Source organism: Mauremys mutica, chromosome 5, assembly GCF_020497125.1.
Source record: "Mauremys mutica isolate MM-2020 ecotype Southern chromosome 5, ASM2049712v1, whole genome shotgun sequence".
NCBI classification, from domain to species: domain Eukaryota; kingdom Metazoa; phylum Chordata; order Testudines; family Geoemydidae; genus Mauremys; species Mauremys mutica.
The window spans coordinates 56,592,882-56,607,972 of NC_059076.1; the positions used below are offsets into that span (position 1 = coordinate 56,592,882).

Genomic DNA, 15,091 nt, shown 5'->3' on the forward strand with positions numbered 1-15,091 from the left:
AATTAGCAAATATCATTTTAATGCCAAAATACCAATGGGACTAGAACAAACAAACAATAATGAACTACTGCTGTAATTGTAAGCCATCCTCTCAAGGCCAGTATACCAAAATGGAGTACAAGATTAATGACAAGAGGTTAGAACAAATGTTAATGTAGTTTCATTTAAAAGGAAACAATTTCTCTTGACTGAAAAGACGGTTACTCACCTGTAGTAACTGGTGTTCTTCGAGATGTGTTGCTCCTATCCATTCCATGTAGGTGTGCGCGCCGCGCGTGCACGGCTCTCCGGAACATTTTTACCCTAGCAACTCCGGCGGGCCGGCTGGCGCCCCCTGGAGTGGCGCCGTCAAGGCGCCCCTTATACACCTCAGCCGGCCCGTCCGCTCCTCAGTTCCTTCTTGCCGGCTATTCCGACAGTGGGGAAGGAGGGCGGGTCTGGAATGGATAGGAGCAACACATCTCGAAGAACACCAGTTACTACAGGTGAGTAACCGTCTTTTCTTCTTCGAGTGATTGCTCCTATGCATTCCATGTAGGTGATTCCCAAGCCTTACCTAGGCGGTGGGGTCGGAATGAGACGTGGCGGAGTGTAGCACCGCAGAGCCGAAGGCTGCGTCGTCTCGGGACTGCTGCACCAACGCATAATGGGAAGCGAAGGTGTGGACGGAAGACCAGGTGGCCGCTCGACAGATGTCCTGGATGGGAACGTGGGCCAGGAAGGCGGCTGACGAGGCGTGCGCCCTTGTCGAGTGTGCGGTGAGCCGGCACGGGGGGACGCGAGCAAGTTCGTAGCACGCCCGTATGCAGGATGTCACCCAGGAAGAAATCCGTTGAGATGAAACAGGCTCGCCTTTCATGCGCTCCGCAATTGCGACAAAGAGCTGGGAGGAACGCCGGAAGGACTTAGTTCGGTCAATGTAAAAGGCGAGGGCCCTACGGACGTCGAGGGTGTGGAGCTGCTGCTCACGAGGTGAGGCGTGCGGCTTTGGAAAGAAGACCGGGAGGAAGATCTCCTGATTAAGATGAAAGGCCGACACCACCTTTGGGAGGAAGGCCGGATGTGGCCGAAGCTGCACTTTGTCCGCGTGGAAGACGGTATATGGGGGACCCGCCGTCAGGGCGCGGAGTTCGGATACTCGTCTGGCGGATGTGATTGCCACGAGGAAGGCCGTCTTCCAGGTGAGATGGAGGAGGGAGCAGGAGGCCATGGGCTCGAAGGGCGGACGCATCAGGTGGGTGAGAGCCAGGTTCAGATCCCACGTAGGAGCCGGCGGCCGCACTTGCGGGTAGAGGCGGTCCAACCCCTTGAGGAAGCGGGCAACCATGGGGTTGGAAAACACGGAGCGACCATCTACAGCAGGCCGGAAGGCCGAAAGCGCCGCCAGGTGTACCCTCAGGGACGAGATCGCGAGACCTTGGCCTTTCAGGTACCAGAGGTAGTCAAGGACCGTCTGGAGAGGGGTCGAGAAGGGGTTAAGACCTTGCTGATCGCACCAAAGGGCAAAGCGTTTCCACTTTGCCAGGTAGGTAGAGCGTGTGGACGGTTTTCTGCTTTCAAGGAGAACTTGCTGCACCGCCGCAGAACAGGTCCTCTCCGCGTCGGTCAACCACTCAGGAACCAGGCTGTAAGATGCAGCGACTGCAGGTTCGGGTGACAAAGCCTGCCGAGGTCCTGAGAGATGAGATCCGGCCATAACGGTAGGGGAATGGGATCCCGGATCGATAGCTCGAGGAGCAGGGTATACCAGTGCTGCCTCGGCCAGGCCGGAGCGACGAGTATGACGCGGGCCTTGTCCCTCCGTAGCTTGAGCAGTACTCGGTGGACTAGCGGGAACGGCGGGAAGGCGTATAGAAGGGGACCCGTCCAGGACATGAGGAACGCATCGGAGATGGAGTCCGGAGCCCGACCCTGGTACGAACAGAACCTGTGGCACTTCCTGTTGGTCCTGGAGGCAAACAGGTCTATTTGGGGAAATCCCCACCTTTGGAAGATGGTGTGGGCTACGTCGGGGCGAAGGGACCACTCGTGGGCAGCGAAAGACCGGCTCAGACGGTCGGCCAGCGTGTTCTGCACCCCTGGTAGAAAGAACGCTTCGAGGCGAATCGAGTGGGTTACACACAGGTCCCATAGGAGCATCGCCTCCTTGCACAGCGGGGAGGATCGGGCCCCGCCCTGTTTGTTCAGATAGAACATGGCTGCCGTGTTGTCCGTGTATACCGCGACGCAGCGGTCCCGGAGGTGTGCAAGAAAGGCGAGACAAGCCAAGCGGATCGCTCTCAATTCCCTGACGTTGATGTGCAGGGAGAGCTCCTGGGCCGACCAGAGGCCCTGAGTGTGCAGGTCTCCCATGTGAGCCCCCCATCCAAGCGCCGAGGCGTCTGTGGTCAGGGTGACCGACGGGCGAGGGGGGCGAAACGGAACCCCGGCGCAGACCACCTCCTGATGCAGCCACCAGGTGAGCGTCTGGAGAGTGGGGTCCGAGACCGTGACCACCAGATCTAGAGGGTCGCGGTGGGGCCGGTACACCGAAGTCAGCCACATCTGGAACGGACGGAGCCTCAGCCTCGCGTTCGCGGTCACAAAGGTGCACGCAGCCATGTGGCCCAGCAGGCGAAGGCAGGACCGGGCCGTCGTGGAAGGGAAGGCTTGTAAGCTGCGAATGAGCGAGACCATTGTCTCGTGTCGAGAACGAGGGAGGCAGGCCCTGGCGAGGGTGGAGTCGAGGACTGCTCCTATGAACTCCAATCGCTGTGTCGGCAGTAATTGGGACTTCTCGGCATTGACGAGGAGGCCGAGAGACCGGAACAGGTGCAGTATCTCTGACACCTGGGCTGTCACCAGTTCTTGAGATCGCCCACGGATCAGCCAGTCGTCGAGATAGGGGTATACGTGGATTCTGCGACGACGGAGAGTTGCGGCCACGACCGCCATGCACTTGGTGAACACCCTCGGGGCAGTGGAGAGGCCAAAGGGTAACACCGCAAACTGGTAGTGGGTCGCGTTGACCATGAAGCGCAGGAAGCGTCTGTGGGGGGGGTAAATCGCCACATGAAAGTAAGCGTCTTTCATGTCGAGGGCGGCAAACCAGTCTCCCGGATCCAAGGAAGGGATAATGGACCCCAAGGTTACCATCCGAAACTTGAGCTTGCAGAGGTATCTGTTCAGCTCCCGGAGGTCCAAGATGGGACGAAGACCTCCTTTCGCCTTGGGGATGAGGAAATATCTGGAGTAGAATCCCCTGCCCCGCCTGCAGGGAGGCACCTCCTCGATAGCACCCACGCTCAACAGAGCCTGCACCTCCTGTATGAGGACTTGCTCGTGAGAGGGGTCCCTGAAGAGGGACGGGGAAGGTGGGTGGGAGGGGGGGGGCGAAAGAAACTGTAGGCGGTAGCCGTGCTGGATGGTGCTGAGGACCCAGCTGTCCGATGTTATAGCAGACCACGCCGGAAGGAAGCGGGCAAGGCGATTGGAAAACAAAAGGGGTGGATCCTGGGGGGAGAGTGATGGGCCGTCCTCGGGCGTCCCGTCAAAAGGCCGGCTTTTGGCCTTGCGGAGCCTTGGACGAGTTCTGCGCCTGGTTGCGCCGCCCCCCTGACGGTCTACGGCGGAAGGGGGCCGTTCGGCGGTTGTTAAACGGCCGAGACCTGGCCTGGTTGAAGGGACGGTAGGGCTGTTGGCGGAACGAACGCCTCTGCGTGGCCGGCGTGTGCATACCCAGAGTTCGTATCGCAACCCTCCCATCCTTTAGGGACTGGATTCTGGCATCCGTTTTCTCAGAAAACAGCCCCTTCGTGTCAAACGGGAGGTCCTGGAGGGTGTACTGGACCTCAGGTGGGAGGGTGGAAGATTGTAGCCACGCAATGCGGCGCATCGTCACCCCGGATGCTACCGTTCGAGCCCCTGAGTCTGCTGCGTCTACGGCCGCTTTGATCAGTGTTCTGGAGGCTAACTTGCCCTCCTCCAGCAGCGCTGAGAATTCAGGGCGGGATTCCGGAGGGGTTAGCTCCGTGAACTTCGCAAGGCACCCCAAGATATTAAAAGTGTATCTGGATAAGAGGGCCATCTGGTTGGCGACACGGAGTTGGAGGCCTCCCGCCGAATAGATTTTACGCCCTAATAAGTCCATGCGCCGGGCGTCCTTCGCCTTCGGCGCAGCGGCAGGTTGACCGTGTCGTTCGCGGTCATTGACCGATTGGACCACCAGCGAGTCCGGGGTGGGGTGGACGTACAAGTATTCGTAGCCCTGGGGCGGGACGGAATACTTCCTTTCGACGCCTCGCGCCGTGGGGGCAACGGAGGAGGGCGACTGCCAGATAGTGGCACTGTTCTTCTGAATGGTGCGAATGAACGGGAGCGCCACTCTGACAGGGGCGTCATCTCCCACAACGTCCGTAATCGGGTCCTCGACTTCTTGCACCTCCTCTATGGGCAAGTTAATGGCCTTTGCCACCCTTCGGAGAAGGTCCTGGTGTGCCCTGAGGTCAATGGGCGGGGGTCCCGATGGCGAGGCCCCCGCTACCGCCTCATCTGGAGAGGACGACGAGGAGTGGCCCGGGAGCACCTCCTCCTGCTGGTGCTCGCCCACCTGGTGATCTGGCCGCAGCGAGTCCTGGCCCAAAGAAGGGTCGTGGGCGGCGGCTTGCGTCGGTGGGGACGGGGGGGCTCGACTAACGGTGGCCACCGGCACCGATGGTGCCGAGCCCGGCTGCCTGGGTGGCAGGGGAGGCCCCTGTTCATATTGCGCCCAGGGCACCCAATGTCCCCAATACTGGGGTCCATGATCCGGGGGAACGGAACCGGCTCTGAAATCCACCGCACTGCCTTGGGGTGAGGCTACAGAGGGTTCCCTGGAGGGCCAGGGTGGAGCCGTGGCGATGCCTGGGCGGGCGTCCAGCGCCGGCGTGAGACGATCCTCCGGTGCCGAGGGTCGGTGCCGGGCGTCTCGGGGGTCCAGTGGCGAGCGGGACCTGTGCTGCGCACGGTGCCGGGAGCCGGATCTCCGGTGCCGGGAGCCAGATCTACGGCGTCGGGAGCTGGATCTCCGGTGCCAAGAAGGGGAGCGGCGGCGGCGGCGGGAGCTCGACCGGCGACGTCGGGAGCTCGACCGGCGGTGCCGGGAACCGGACCTCGAGCGGGATCTGCGGCGCCTCGAACGGCTGCGCGAGTCCCGATGTCCGCGGTGCCTGGACGCGGACCTGCTGCGGTGCCGGTGACTTCGTGACCGGGACCTGGAGCGCCGCCGGGAGTACGACCGGCCCCGCGATGGAGAGCGGTGCCGGGACTGCGACCGGTGCCGGGACGCTGAGCGGCGTCGCGATGGCGATTTACGGCGGGATGGGGAGCGGTGCCTCGGTGACCTTCGCCGGGAGATAGACCGGGATCGAGACCGGATTCTGGAGCCACGGTCGCCACGGTCGCCCGGAGATGAGGGGCGCACCATCGCTGGCTTGCCGAGGGACTTGAATGTCCGCACCAGTGGTGCCGGCGGCTGATATGACGGGGCCGTCGCCTCGATCAGCTCTCTTGCCGTCGCGAACGCCTCCGGCGTCGACGGGATCCTCAGCTCCTCCTCGGTGGGCACCGGGGAGCTGGGCGGAACTGGACTCGACGGGCCAGGCGGCGCCGGAGTCAACGGTGCGGTGCACTTAGCGTGCACTGCCTCAGCCTGCACCGTTTTCGTCGGAGGCGGCTGGGCTGACGGCTTTCGCTGCTGTTTTGCGGCAGCCGTCTTCGGCGCCTTGTGCTTCCTCCCCGGGGAGAGGGAGCGGTGCCGGGTCTTTGGTGCCGGCTCGGTGCCGGAGCGGCTCGGTGCAGTCGGAGCGCTGCTTGTCGAGGCGGTTTTCGGTGCCGCTGGAGCTGGCGCCGGAGGTTGGAGCGCAGACTCCATCAGTAAGTGCTTCAGCCTAGAGTCTCTCTCTTTCCTCGTACGAGGTTTAAAGGCTATGCAGATAGAGCACTTATCTGTCCGATGCGACTCTCCGAGGCAGCGGAGGCAAGAGTCGTGCGGGTCGCTAACCGGCATAGGCCGCTGGCAAGCCGCACAGGGCTTGAAACCCGGTGCTCCGGGCATAAGCCCGCACCGGGGCGGAAGAAGAGGGGCAAACCCTCTAATTCCGTAACTATTGACACTATTAACACTAAATATATATATAACTACAACAAGAACTGAACTAACTACTAAAACTATCTACACTAGAACTATGGAGAAACACTAGGGTTGTGGAGGTAAGGGAGCACTCCACTGTTCCAACTGGCCGTCACGGGCGGGAAGAAGGAACTGAGGAGCGGACGGGCCGGCTGAGGTGTATAAGGGGCGCCTTGACGGCGCCACTCCAGGGGGCGCCAGCCGGCCCGCCGGAGTTGCTAGGGTAAAAATGTTCCGGAGAGCCGTGCACGCGCGGCGCGCACACCTACATGGAATGCATAGGAGCAATCACTCGAAGAAGAACTATATATAATATACAGAACCTAGCAACTGTGCAAGTACGATTCTGAACAACAGCTAGCACAGTGCCTCAGATAACGGGAGGGTGAAAAGGAGGAAAGAAGTCAATCAGTTAGTAAAGTTTGGTCAATAAATGTTACAAACTATACCTCAGTGAACCTACTGCTTTAATGAACTGACCAGACGCTCTCTCAAGGCCTAATCCAAAGCCTATTGAACTCAGTGGGAATCTTCTCATTGAGTTCAATGGGTTTTGGATCAGGTGCTCACACCATAAGTGTAAGATAAAAGATTCAAATTAAAATGAGAGGCAAGTTTTCAATAAGTCAGAAAAAAAAATCCATTTTCTTGGGAAATTCATGGAGGATAGGTCCATCAATGGCTATTAGCCAGGATGGGGAAGGATGGTTTCCCTAGCCTCTGTTTGCCAGAAGCTGGGAATGGGTGACAGGGGATGGATCACTTGATGATTACCTGTTCTGTTCATTCCCTCTGGGGCACCTGGCATTGGCCACTGTCAGAAGACAGGATACTAGGCTAGATGGACCTTTGGTCTGACCCAGTACTGCCGTTCTTTTGGAAAAACTGGGGAAAATATTTGAGCAACTGGGAGCAATGAATTTTATCCATAGGGGGCCTGGGATGCAGTAGATTAAAAAAATAGTTTTTTCACCTCAGGGAACATACAGTAGTGATTAAAGTTAGTTTGGTGTTCTCTTCCTAGTCTCCATAGTCAAAACTCATCCCTGTTCTAACCCCTTTGAGTTACACAAGGATGAATTTGGCACTAAATGTCTACAAAGACACCTTACAATTAGACATAATTGACAGCCTCAGCTAGAGAGAAACCCAAAACTGGAATACTAGCAGAGTTGTAAGTCAGGGGTGAGGTTCAGTGGCAGAACTGAGTAAGAATGTTGTACAGTGCCTATTTGCACTATGCTTAGCTCAAGCCAGGCATTAAGGACCACACTTTTAGTGCTCATTAAAGTATTTTCTAATGTCCCTAAGTGACTTAGGAGCACAAGTCCCACAAAAAGCCAATGGAACTTATCCCCCTAACTCAGGCACTTTTGAAAATCCAACCCTAAATTCACTCAACAAATTTTATATACATTTAATGTGACTATTCTCACAAATAATTGTACTGAGTTCAATAGACTATCTAAAATCCAGCAGAAGCTTTAAAATCCAGACCCAAAACACATAAAGCATAAATAACTAACTATCTTACTGCAATGTTTAAGGTCAGTTGTAAAAACAACAAATAAAAATAAATACAATATTGAATTAAATCTCAAACTCAGTAAAGGGATACATTTTCAACTGCAGTCTCTGTTTGTGTCCCCTGAAATAGGTCCATAAATGTTTGCACACTCAAATGTGCATGCCATTATCTGAATGTGAAAATGGGCATTTGTGCATACAAATCAGGTAGTAGGGACATCACTTAATTGGCATGCAGGAATGATATTTGCACCAGAGATACACATGATTTTTTTTTTTTTTGGACAGGCATCAGAGACTGGCTGAAGTTGGCTGAAAATGTGGCCCTACACACAGAATACATTATTATATGTGCGGAATATATTTTACTTTGCTGGTTTAAGCACAGCCTTCATAGCAGTTAAACATAGTTTGCGTATTTGATTGATTTTTTAAATAATAAATACAAATAACCTTCTCTTCAGCATTTACTGCATCTAAAGATGAGACAATTCTGTTTATAGTAAGAACACTGAGAATTTCAAATACTTATTCCAGGCTTTTAACTACAGTATTCAGAAAAATATTCACAAAAATTCTTTGAAGTATGGTATACCCAACCATGGTTTTCCCTGTTAGTATGCTAATGATAGTGCAAAAGGTATTTTTGTATATACTGTAAACCAAATACTACTTTTGTTCTACAGATCATGTATGTGAATTCTAAGTTGCATATCTGCGCAAGCCCTAAAATTTAGTTTTAATACAATACAGGATTATAGGTGGAAGCAGGAGAGAGTGTATTACTAGTCTAAAATAACTCCACCTGTATGTTCTAAAATGTGTTAAAAGAAATAGCTGGGTAGAGACCTTGATAGAGTGTGGGACAGAAGCACTGTTGCTTCCAAAGAGTGGTCTAGAAAAAGTGACTCCAGAACAGAAGACCAGAGATTACATCTTGCCTCCATTGAAGTTACTGCCAGTTTTGCTATTGACTTCAATGGAACAAGGATTTCATCCCAGGTTCTTAATGAAAATAATCAAAATACTCTGCTTTTATTATAAGACAGAATATTTTTGACAATCATTACTAACACATGACAGCCATTTCAAAAAAGCACTTCCCTCTTATTGAGAGCTGGATGTCGCTTTCCACTTACAATATGCCACTAAAAATTAGTGATGACATGTAACATAAATGCAGAATACAGTGGAATTCAGACTACTTGACTCATGTACTGTATATGTGCTGTTCAGAACAATTACAACACTCTAAATAAATGTGGTGATTGGATCAAAAGTTGTGAGGCATTCAGATGCAATATCACAATGTTGATGGCACCAGAGAACCCATTTGACATTTGTTCAATACTGTAAATTATGCTGATTTCAACTGATTTTATTCATACTAAGTATAAAATATGAATTATGTATATAGACTGTCATATTTTATTAAAATTATGCACAGCAGCTAGCTTTTCAAACCTAAACTACTGCTATTTCGTTTTAAATGGTGGGCGGGGCAGATACTCAAAGGCCTAGTTGACATTATGGATTACCATCCTGGAAAAATCTCTTAACTAACACATTTTTTCATACAAGTTCATTATTTAGAAGTGATAAAAGCTTCTGAACCTAGCAGAAATTCTAGATGTTTTGCTCTCCCATAATTAAAAAAAACTATTTAAATGAAAAGTAAGCACATTCCAGCTAATAGCTTCTACTCTGTACTTCAGACCAATATAAAATTAAAAGACAATTAATAAAATCTTCATAATTTACAACGCAAATACTGAGAGTCTCACTAGCACCAGTACTGACATTTTTTAAAGAAAGTTTGTATTTCCACAAGTAAACATGAAAAAACTACCTTGTTTCTCTGAGGTTTGGTTTATGGACATGTAGCCAATGACCCAAGAACATATGAATGAAATTCAAATGATATTTTAATACAGGTTAAAAATCTTCAGATTTACACATCAAAAGGTACTAAAAGCTCATCACCACTTGTCTTACATGTCTAGAGATGGGCACAAAACAAAACCCCAAAGCTACATTCCGATCAGAATTTGTAGCTCAACCTAGTCGTTAAGGGCAAACACTAAACACTCCTTAGGTCTGGGAAAGTTCAGATTTGGATGCAAATTTTGAACATGTAAGTTCAAGATAGTTTGAATTTAGGGTTTTGGTTTGGCCCTTTATAAGCTCTATGAAGTTTGGGTCTGGGATTTTGAATCCCTCTTTTTTAAGAACAAGTACCAAATTTTAAGGGTAAATTAAAAAGAGATCATGTAGGTTTGCATGAGTATTACCAATTTTGTGAATACACAGAGGACTTCACTCTCCAGGCCTATCAATCTGGCACTTTTCATTACTATATTTACTTGAAAAATATAAGAACAAGCATTAGCATTAACTTGACACCTTTTGCTAAAATATAGACCTGACTTTCACTAAACAGCCTTTTAATTTTTGTCCCTCATTTCTAAGTGTCAGCCACATATCAGGAAATAAAAAATCCTCAGCATGTCTTTCTGCACATTTCACTGGAATTAAAGTTGCCATGCCTGTGGTGTTCACTTGGTGCCTGATCCGAAGACTTCCACTGACTTCAATATGACTTCACTGAGCTTTTGGATCAGGCCCGTGACAGTGAGGATTTCAATATTGAGTTTTAATTCAATGCAAATCTAAACTTTTGTCTGGAGCAACGGGGCACTAAAAAACTTTCACATACAAGTCTCAGGGTTTGTGGAATAGCTCCATGATAGCTCTGGTTTCATATTCAACACCTGTTTTCTTTCAAAGCACCTCTCTTACATACCAGAATGACCTTAACAACTATGAGTTCAAATCTGTTAGAAACTGCAAAAAGATAGAGAGAACTAATCTTGAATTACAGAAGAGAATGCAGGCACAGTAGACACACATTTTAGTCACTCAGTGGAAGAGGACATCAGTATGCACAGGCAGCAGCACATGCTTTTCATGTCAACAGTTTAGAGGGAGAGAAGATAGAGAGTTTTGGGTGGGGGGAAAGAGTTGAAAGATAATAGGGTAAAATAGTTGGGAGAAGAGGAAGTGATGTGGAGTTGGGAGAAGGGGAAATAAGAGACAGTGGAATAGAGAATAGATAGGAAGAAATGGGGGGTGGGTGTGGGTGTGTGTAAAAAAGGCAGGAGAGAAGCAGCAAGAAAAACTGATAGAGGAAATGAGATAGTAAACAATGGGGGGGGGGGAGAAGAAGCTAAAAACAGTTTGGAGAAGAGAATGTGTTAAGAAACCAAAGCTCTTAGCATTTTCTTGTTAGTGAGGGACAGGAACCACTACATTAAACAGCAGGAAATGGTAACAGCTATAAGGAAAAAGTCAGAATTCTACTTTACCTTACATATAAAAACTGAAAAGAACAAGGGTAAAATAAAGTACAAAAAAACCTGGTGTCATATTTCTTTTGACTTTTAAAATACTTCCAGGTTGCATTTCAAAACCATCCATTTCCACATTTTTCCATGGTGGAACCTTTTCATTTTCCCACTATGGGAGTTTAGTGTTTGCAACACACACAGCAGATGTGGCTGGCCTGAAAGCCCAATTCAACCTTGCCCTGCACCTTGTGTCATCATTGAAACCAGAGTACAGTGAGTGTAAAATGCTAACATGTCAAATTGGTAGCAGTTATGATTTTATACTCTTTTTACAGTCACTTTCCCTTGGTATTAATGATTACACCAGATGCAGGGTATGGATAAATCAGCCCCTGGGTTTCCACTAATTCCTCAAATATCAGCTAGGCAGGACCTAGGAGATAGCAAAATATCCCTACAACAATGTTTAATTAATAGTAATTATTTTTCTTCTGTTTTAATAGGCCTGGGCCTAAAATACCTCTGTGTTTCAATTGTGCAGAGTACAAGGTTTTCCTAAGATATGAGTGTGAACTGTTTTTCAGCATCACAAAACTAAAATGTTCATTGCTTTTTGAGACAAAGTGAAAAAACGAGTTTTGAATTTAATTTGAAAAAATAAATTAGCTTCAAGGCCTCAATGGTCTCTGACTGATCATAGTTTATAAGAATATTTTTTAAAAGTTTAATTTCATTTCAGCGTATGGGATGGCAGAATCACACAGCTGGGTATTCCTGATTAACAAAGTAGCATTTCTAATGGAAACCAATGCAGTGCTTGAAAAGGAGTTTCTGAATAAGCTGCAAAGGTGCCAGATAACACTAAAGAAGCTGTCCCCATGTTACTTGATATAGTATTAGTATTTTTCTGAAAGCAGAGGGCACAAACAATAATAAATAATCTTTGTTTCATTCCTTTTGGACTTTAATCTTTAAATTGTTGAAAGATTTTTTTACTTCCACTGTTTCCAAATAAACCACCATTTGCATAAGAAAAAAGCTTAGTACATTCTTCAAAAACAGGCTAGCCATTAATTGATCCAACATGTTGGCAGTTTTAAAGAAACTTATTAGACAACAAATGGCGTATCCTATTTTGTGTTGAAATACCCTGAGCATGACTTTTTATATATCAAGCTCCTATTATGTTGCCTGCTAAATAACCTTCAGTACTTAAAGTAATAGGGAGTAGAACCTAAACAGAAACTAAACCATATGCAGTTTATTGAGAACAGTTCTAAGACTATTAGGAACTTTAATTTTAAAGCCACAAAAAGTCCTAAGCAATATCAAGATAAAAAAAATATAAACCTTCCTCTGATCCAATCCACTCATCTCAAAAGCATATGAATTTGCTCCAGTAAACAGTTAATCTCTTCATAGAAGACTGAGTGCAAGATGTTCAAAATGTTCTAATAGCTGCACCATTATGTTCGTAATGCAAGGAATTCTTTTACTTCTCATCCATCCTGGCTAGTTTATTGCAAAACGTAAAAATGTAATTAAAATATCCATGCTTTGTAACCTAATCATGTTCCAATTTACCCCCCACCACCACTAAACTGGCATGACAGAGTTGGGTATGATTAGTTACTGGATGCAAACCAGAGATTCCACTAATAGATGGCATTTTAGTCTGCATGGCATATGTTCTTGGCATAAGAGACTAGTGGCCCCTGGCAGAAGACTTTGTCCCTAAAAATAAATCTGATTAGCTGATCTTTAAAACAACAATTTCAAAACAAACATTTTTATAAAAAATGTTTTCATTATATAGCAAACTCAGTGTTTGTTTTGGCTTTGCTGTTATTTCTGATGGCTATGTTTGTGTTCGCTCTCTCATGGCACAACTTGATTAATTCTTTGAGTCCTGAATACCCATCTCCAGGCATCAAAGGCACACATGGGAAGGATGAGAAACCATAATTTGAGACAAATGTCTACACCTGTATTTCATAAAATCAGATACTCCACAGTGTTTGGTCCCACAGATGAAAATAATTGCAAAAATGATGGTAGACACTGTATTCCCTACTTTGCTGAACCTCCTAGTAATTAAGAAACAATGTTATCCTTCACATCTTGAAGAGCTCAATCTCACCCACAGCCCCTGCCTGACATGGGCCACCGGATCTTAATGATCCAACAAAATGCTTACAGCTGCCTAACTGCCCCCTAAAGGGACCACAGGTCCCATAAAATCCACAAGAGTGGCCAAAACTTCACAGCTTTTGAACTTTTCCACCAGACTGAATGTTATTATTTAAAGGTCTTGGCAACCTGTCAATTTCTCTCCATGGCAGCAGTCAGAAGAGTATTTACAATCTGTAAAGGTGCCCAGAAAAACACTTATCTTCTGTGCAGAAATGAAACAGCTAACTCCTGGCAAGGATAACTGATATACAAACTGACCAAGAGGGGCCGTCCAGCCCACCCCAGCTATCAGCTCAGCCCAGATATTTGGGGGGAGAATGTCCCCCACTTCCCCATCTCCACGAAGCATCAAACGCCTAGGCTGGCGAGCGAAGCTGTCTGTAACCCCACGAGCAGCTACCTAGGTACCAGCAGGCACGGTCCCCGTTAACGAGCGGGGTGAAGGAAGGGGTCAAACTGGCCTTAAAAGCGCCGGCCTGGGGGGCAGCGTACCCCGCCAGCAGGGATTTCTGCAGGCGGACCGTAGGGGCTCCAAGCGAGGAGGAGGCGGCCCCGCTCCCGCTCACCTGCGTGCGGCATGGTGATGGTCTCGTTGGCGCTGCTGGAGCCCACGTTGAAGATCACCACGGCCGAGGCGTTCTGGGCGGCGGCGTGCCGGATCTTATCCTTGTACGTGCAGTTGCCCTTGGGGATCAGCGCGACCCAGCTCTTGCCCTGGCCCGGGGCGGCGAAGCGGGTGTGGGGGTCGCAGGCCAGCCGGTCGTGGGCGGAGGCGGTCATCACCACCTGGCCCCGGGCATCCTGCTTGGGCGAGTGCTCCCCGTAGCGCCCGCACTCGCTCTTCTCGCTGCGCAGCTCCGGGCTGCCGGGCGCCGGCTCGGCGTAGGTGATGTTCACGAAGGCCGTGTACCACTCCTCTTTCTCGGCCACCGTGAAGTCCAGGCAGAGCAGATGCACGAAGCAGAAGGAGAGCAGCCATGTTGAGAGGGCCAGGCTGCGGCACGCCTGGATCAGAGACATTGCCATCCTTCCTCGGCCTCCCCCCTCGCCTCCGGCCCGGCTGCGCGCCTGGCTGCGTGTGCGAGCGGGCACCGGAGTCTGCTCTGCTCTGCGCGGCGGCGGCGGCTGCTCCCGCGGCTGGGATCCGGCCGGGGAGCGGGGTGGGAGCTGGCTGGGTCACCTCAGCTGTAATGCATTTCACTGGGGGCTTTGCCGTGCCTGAGCGCCTTGCTCCGTAGCTCTCGCCCCCTCGCTTCCCTTTCTACCCCTCCCCCTCGGGCTCCTTCCTGGCTTTCCGGGCGCTTTCCTCTCCCTTCGGGGCAGGGGGTGGTTGCACACACTGCACGGGAGCTTGGGGGACCCCCTCCAAAAGGAAGCTCCGGCTGGCTGAGGAGGAGGCGTTCTTGCTATATGCAGCTGGGGGGCTGCTGCTCGCCCTCCCCCGCTCCACCCCCTCGCCGGGTAGCTGTGCAGGCGGCTCGCCAGAGGAGATGCTGGGCTCTGGGGGGAGCGGGGTAGGGGAGGGCGTGCAGGAGGGGCTTTGGTGTGATGTCAAGAGCTCTTGCGGCTCTGCTTTAATGGCGTTCAGCCTTGGGTGGGCAGCAGCGCCACCTGCTGGGAGACAGGCGGGACAGCGGCAGCACCAGGCTGTGAGCTGGTGGAGGGCACTATCGCCACCGCTTCAGTCTTTGGCAGCAATTCGGCGGCTGGTCCTCCGCTTCGAGGGGGAGTGAGGGACCCGCCCCTGAATTACTGCCGAAGATCCAGATGTGCCGCCTCTCCTTTGGCTGTCCCAAGCACCTGCTTGCTGGGCTGGAGCCAGTTACCCTAGAGCAGGGGTTCTCAAAGTGGGGATCATGACCCTCATGGGGTCACA

General features: G+C 50.4%; 1 protein-coding gene across 3 annotated transcripts in view; it reads right to left on the minus strand.

Moving 5' to 3' along the window:
• RNF150 (ring finger protein 150) overlaps nt 1-14,799 on the minus strand; it is a 210,759-nt gene extending 195,960 nt beyond the window's left edge. The window contains exon 1 of one of the 3 annotated variants that reach the window (XM_045018331.1): nt 13,782-14,794. In XM_045018331.1, the coding sequence (XP_044874266.1) occupies nt 13,782-14,241 (460 nt within the window). In that variant the 5' untranslated portion in view covers nt 14,242-14,794. Of the gene's footprint in view, nt 1-13,781 lie in introns of all 3 variants that reach the window. The other 2 variants (XM_045018330.1, XM_045018332.1) reach the window with 2 other exon arrangements.
• Nucleotides 14,800-15,091: the final 292 nt, after the last annotated feature.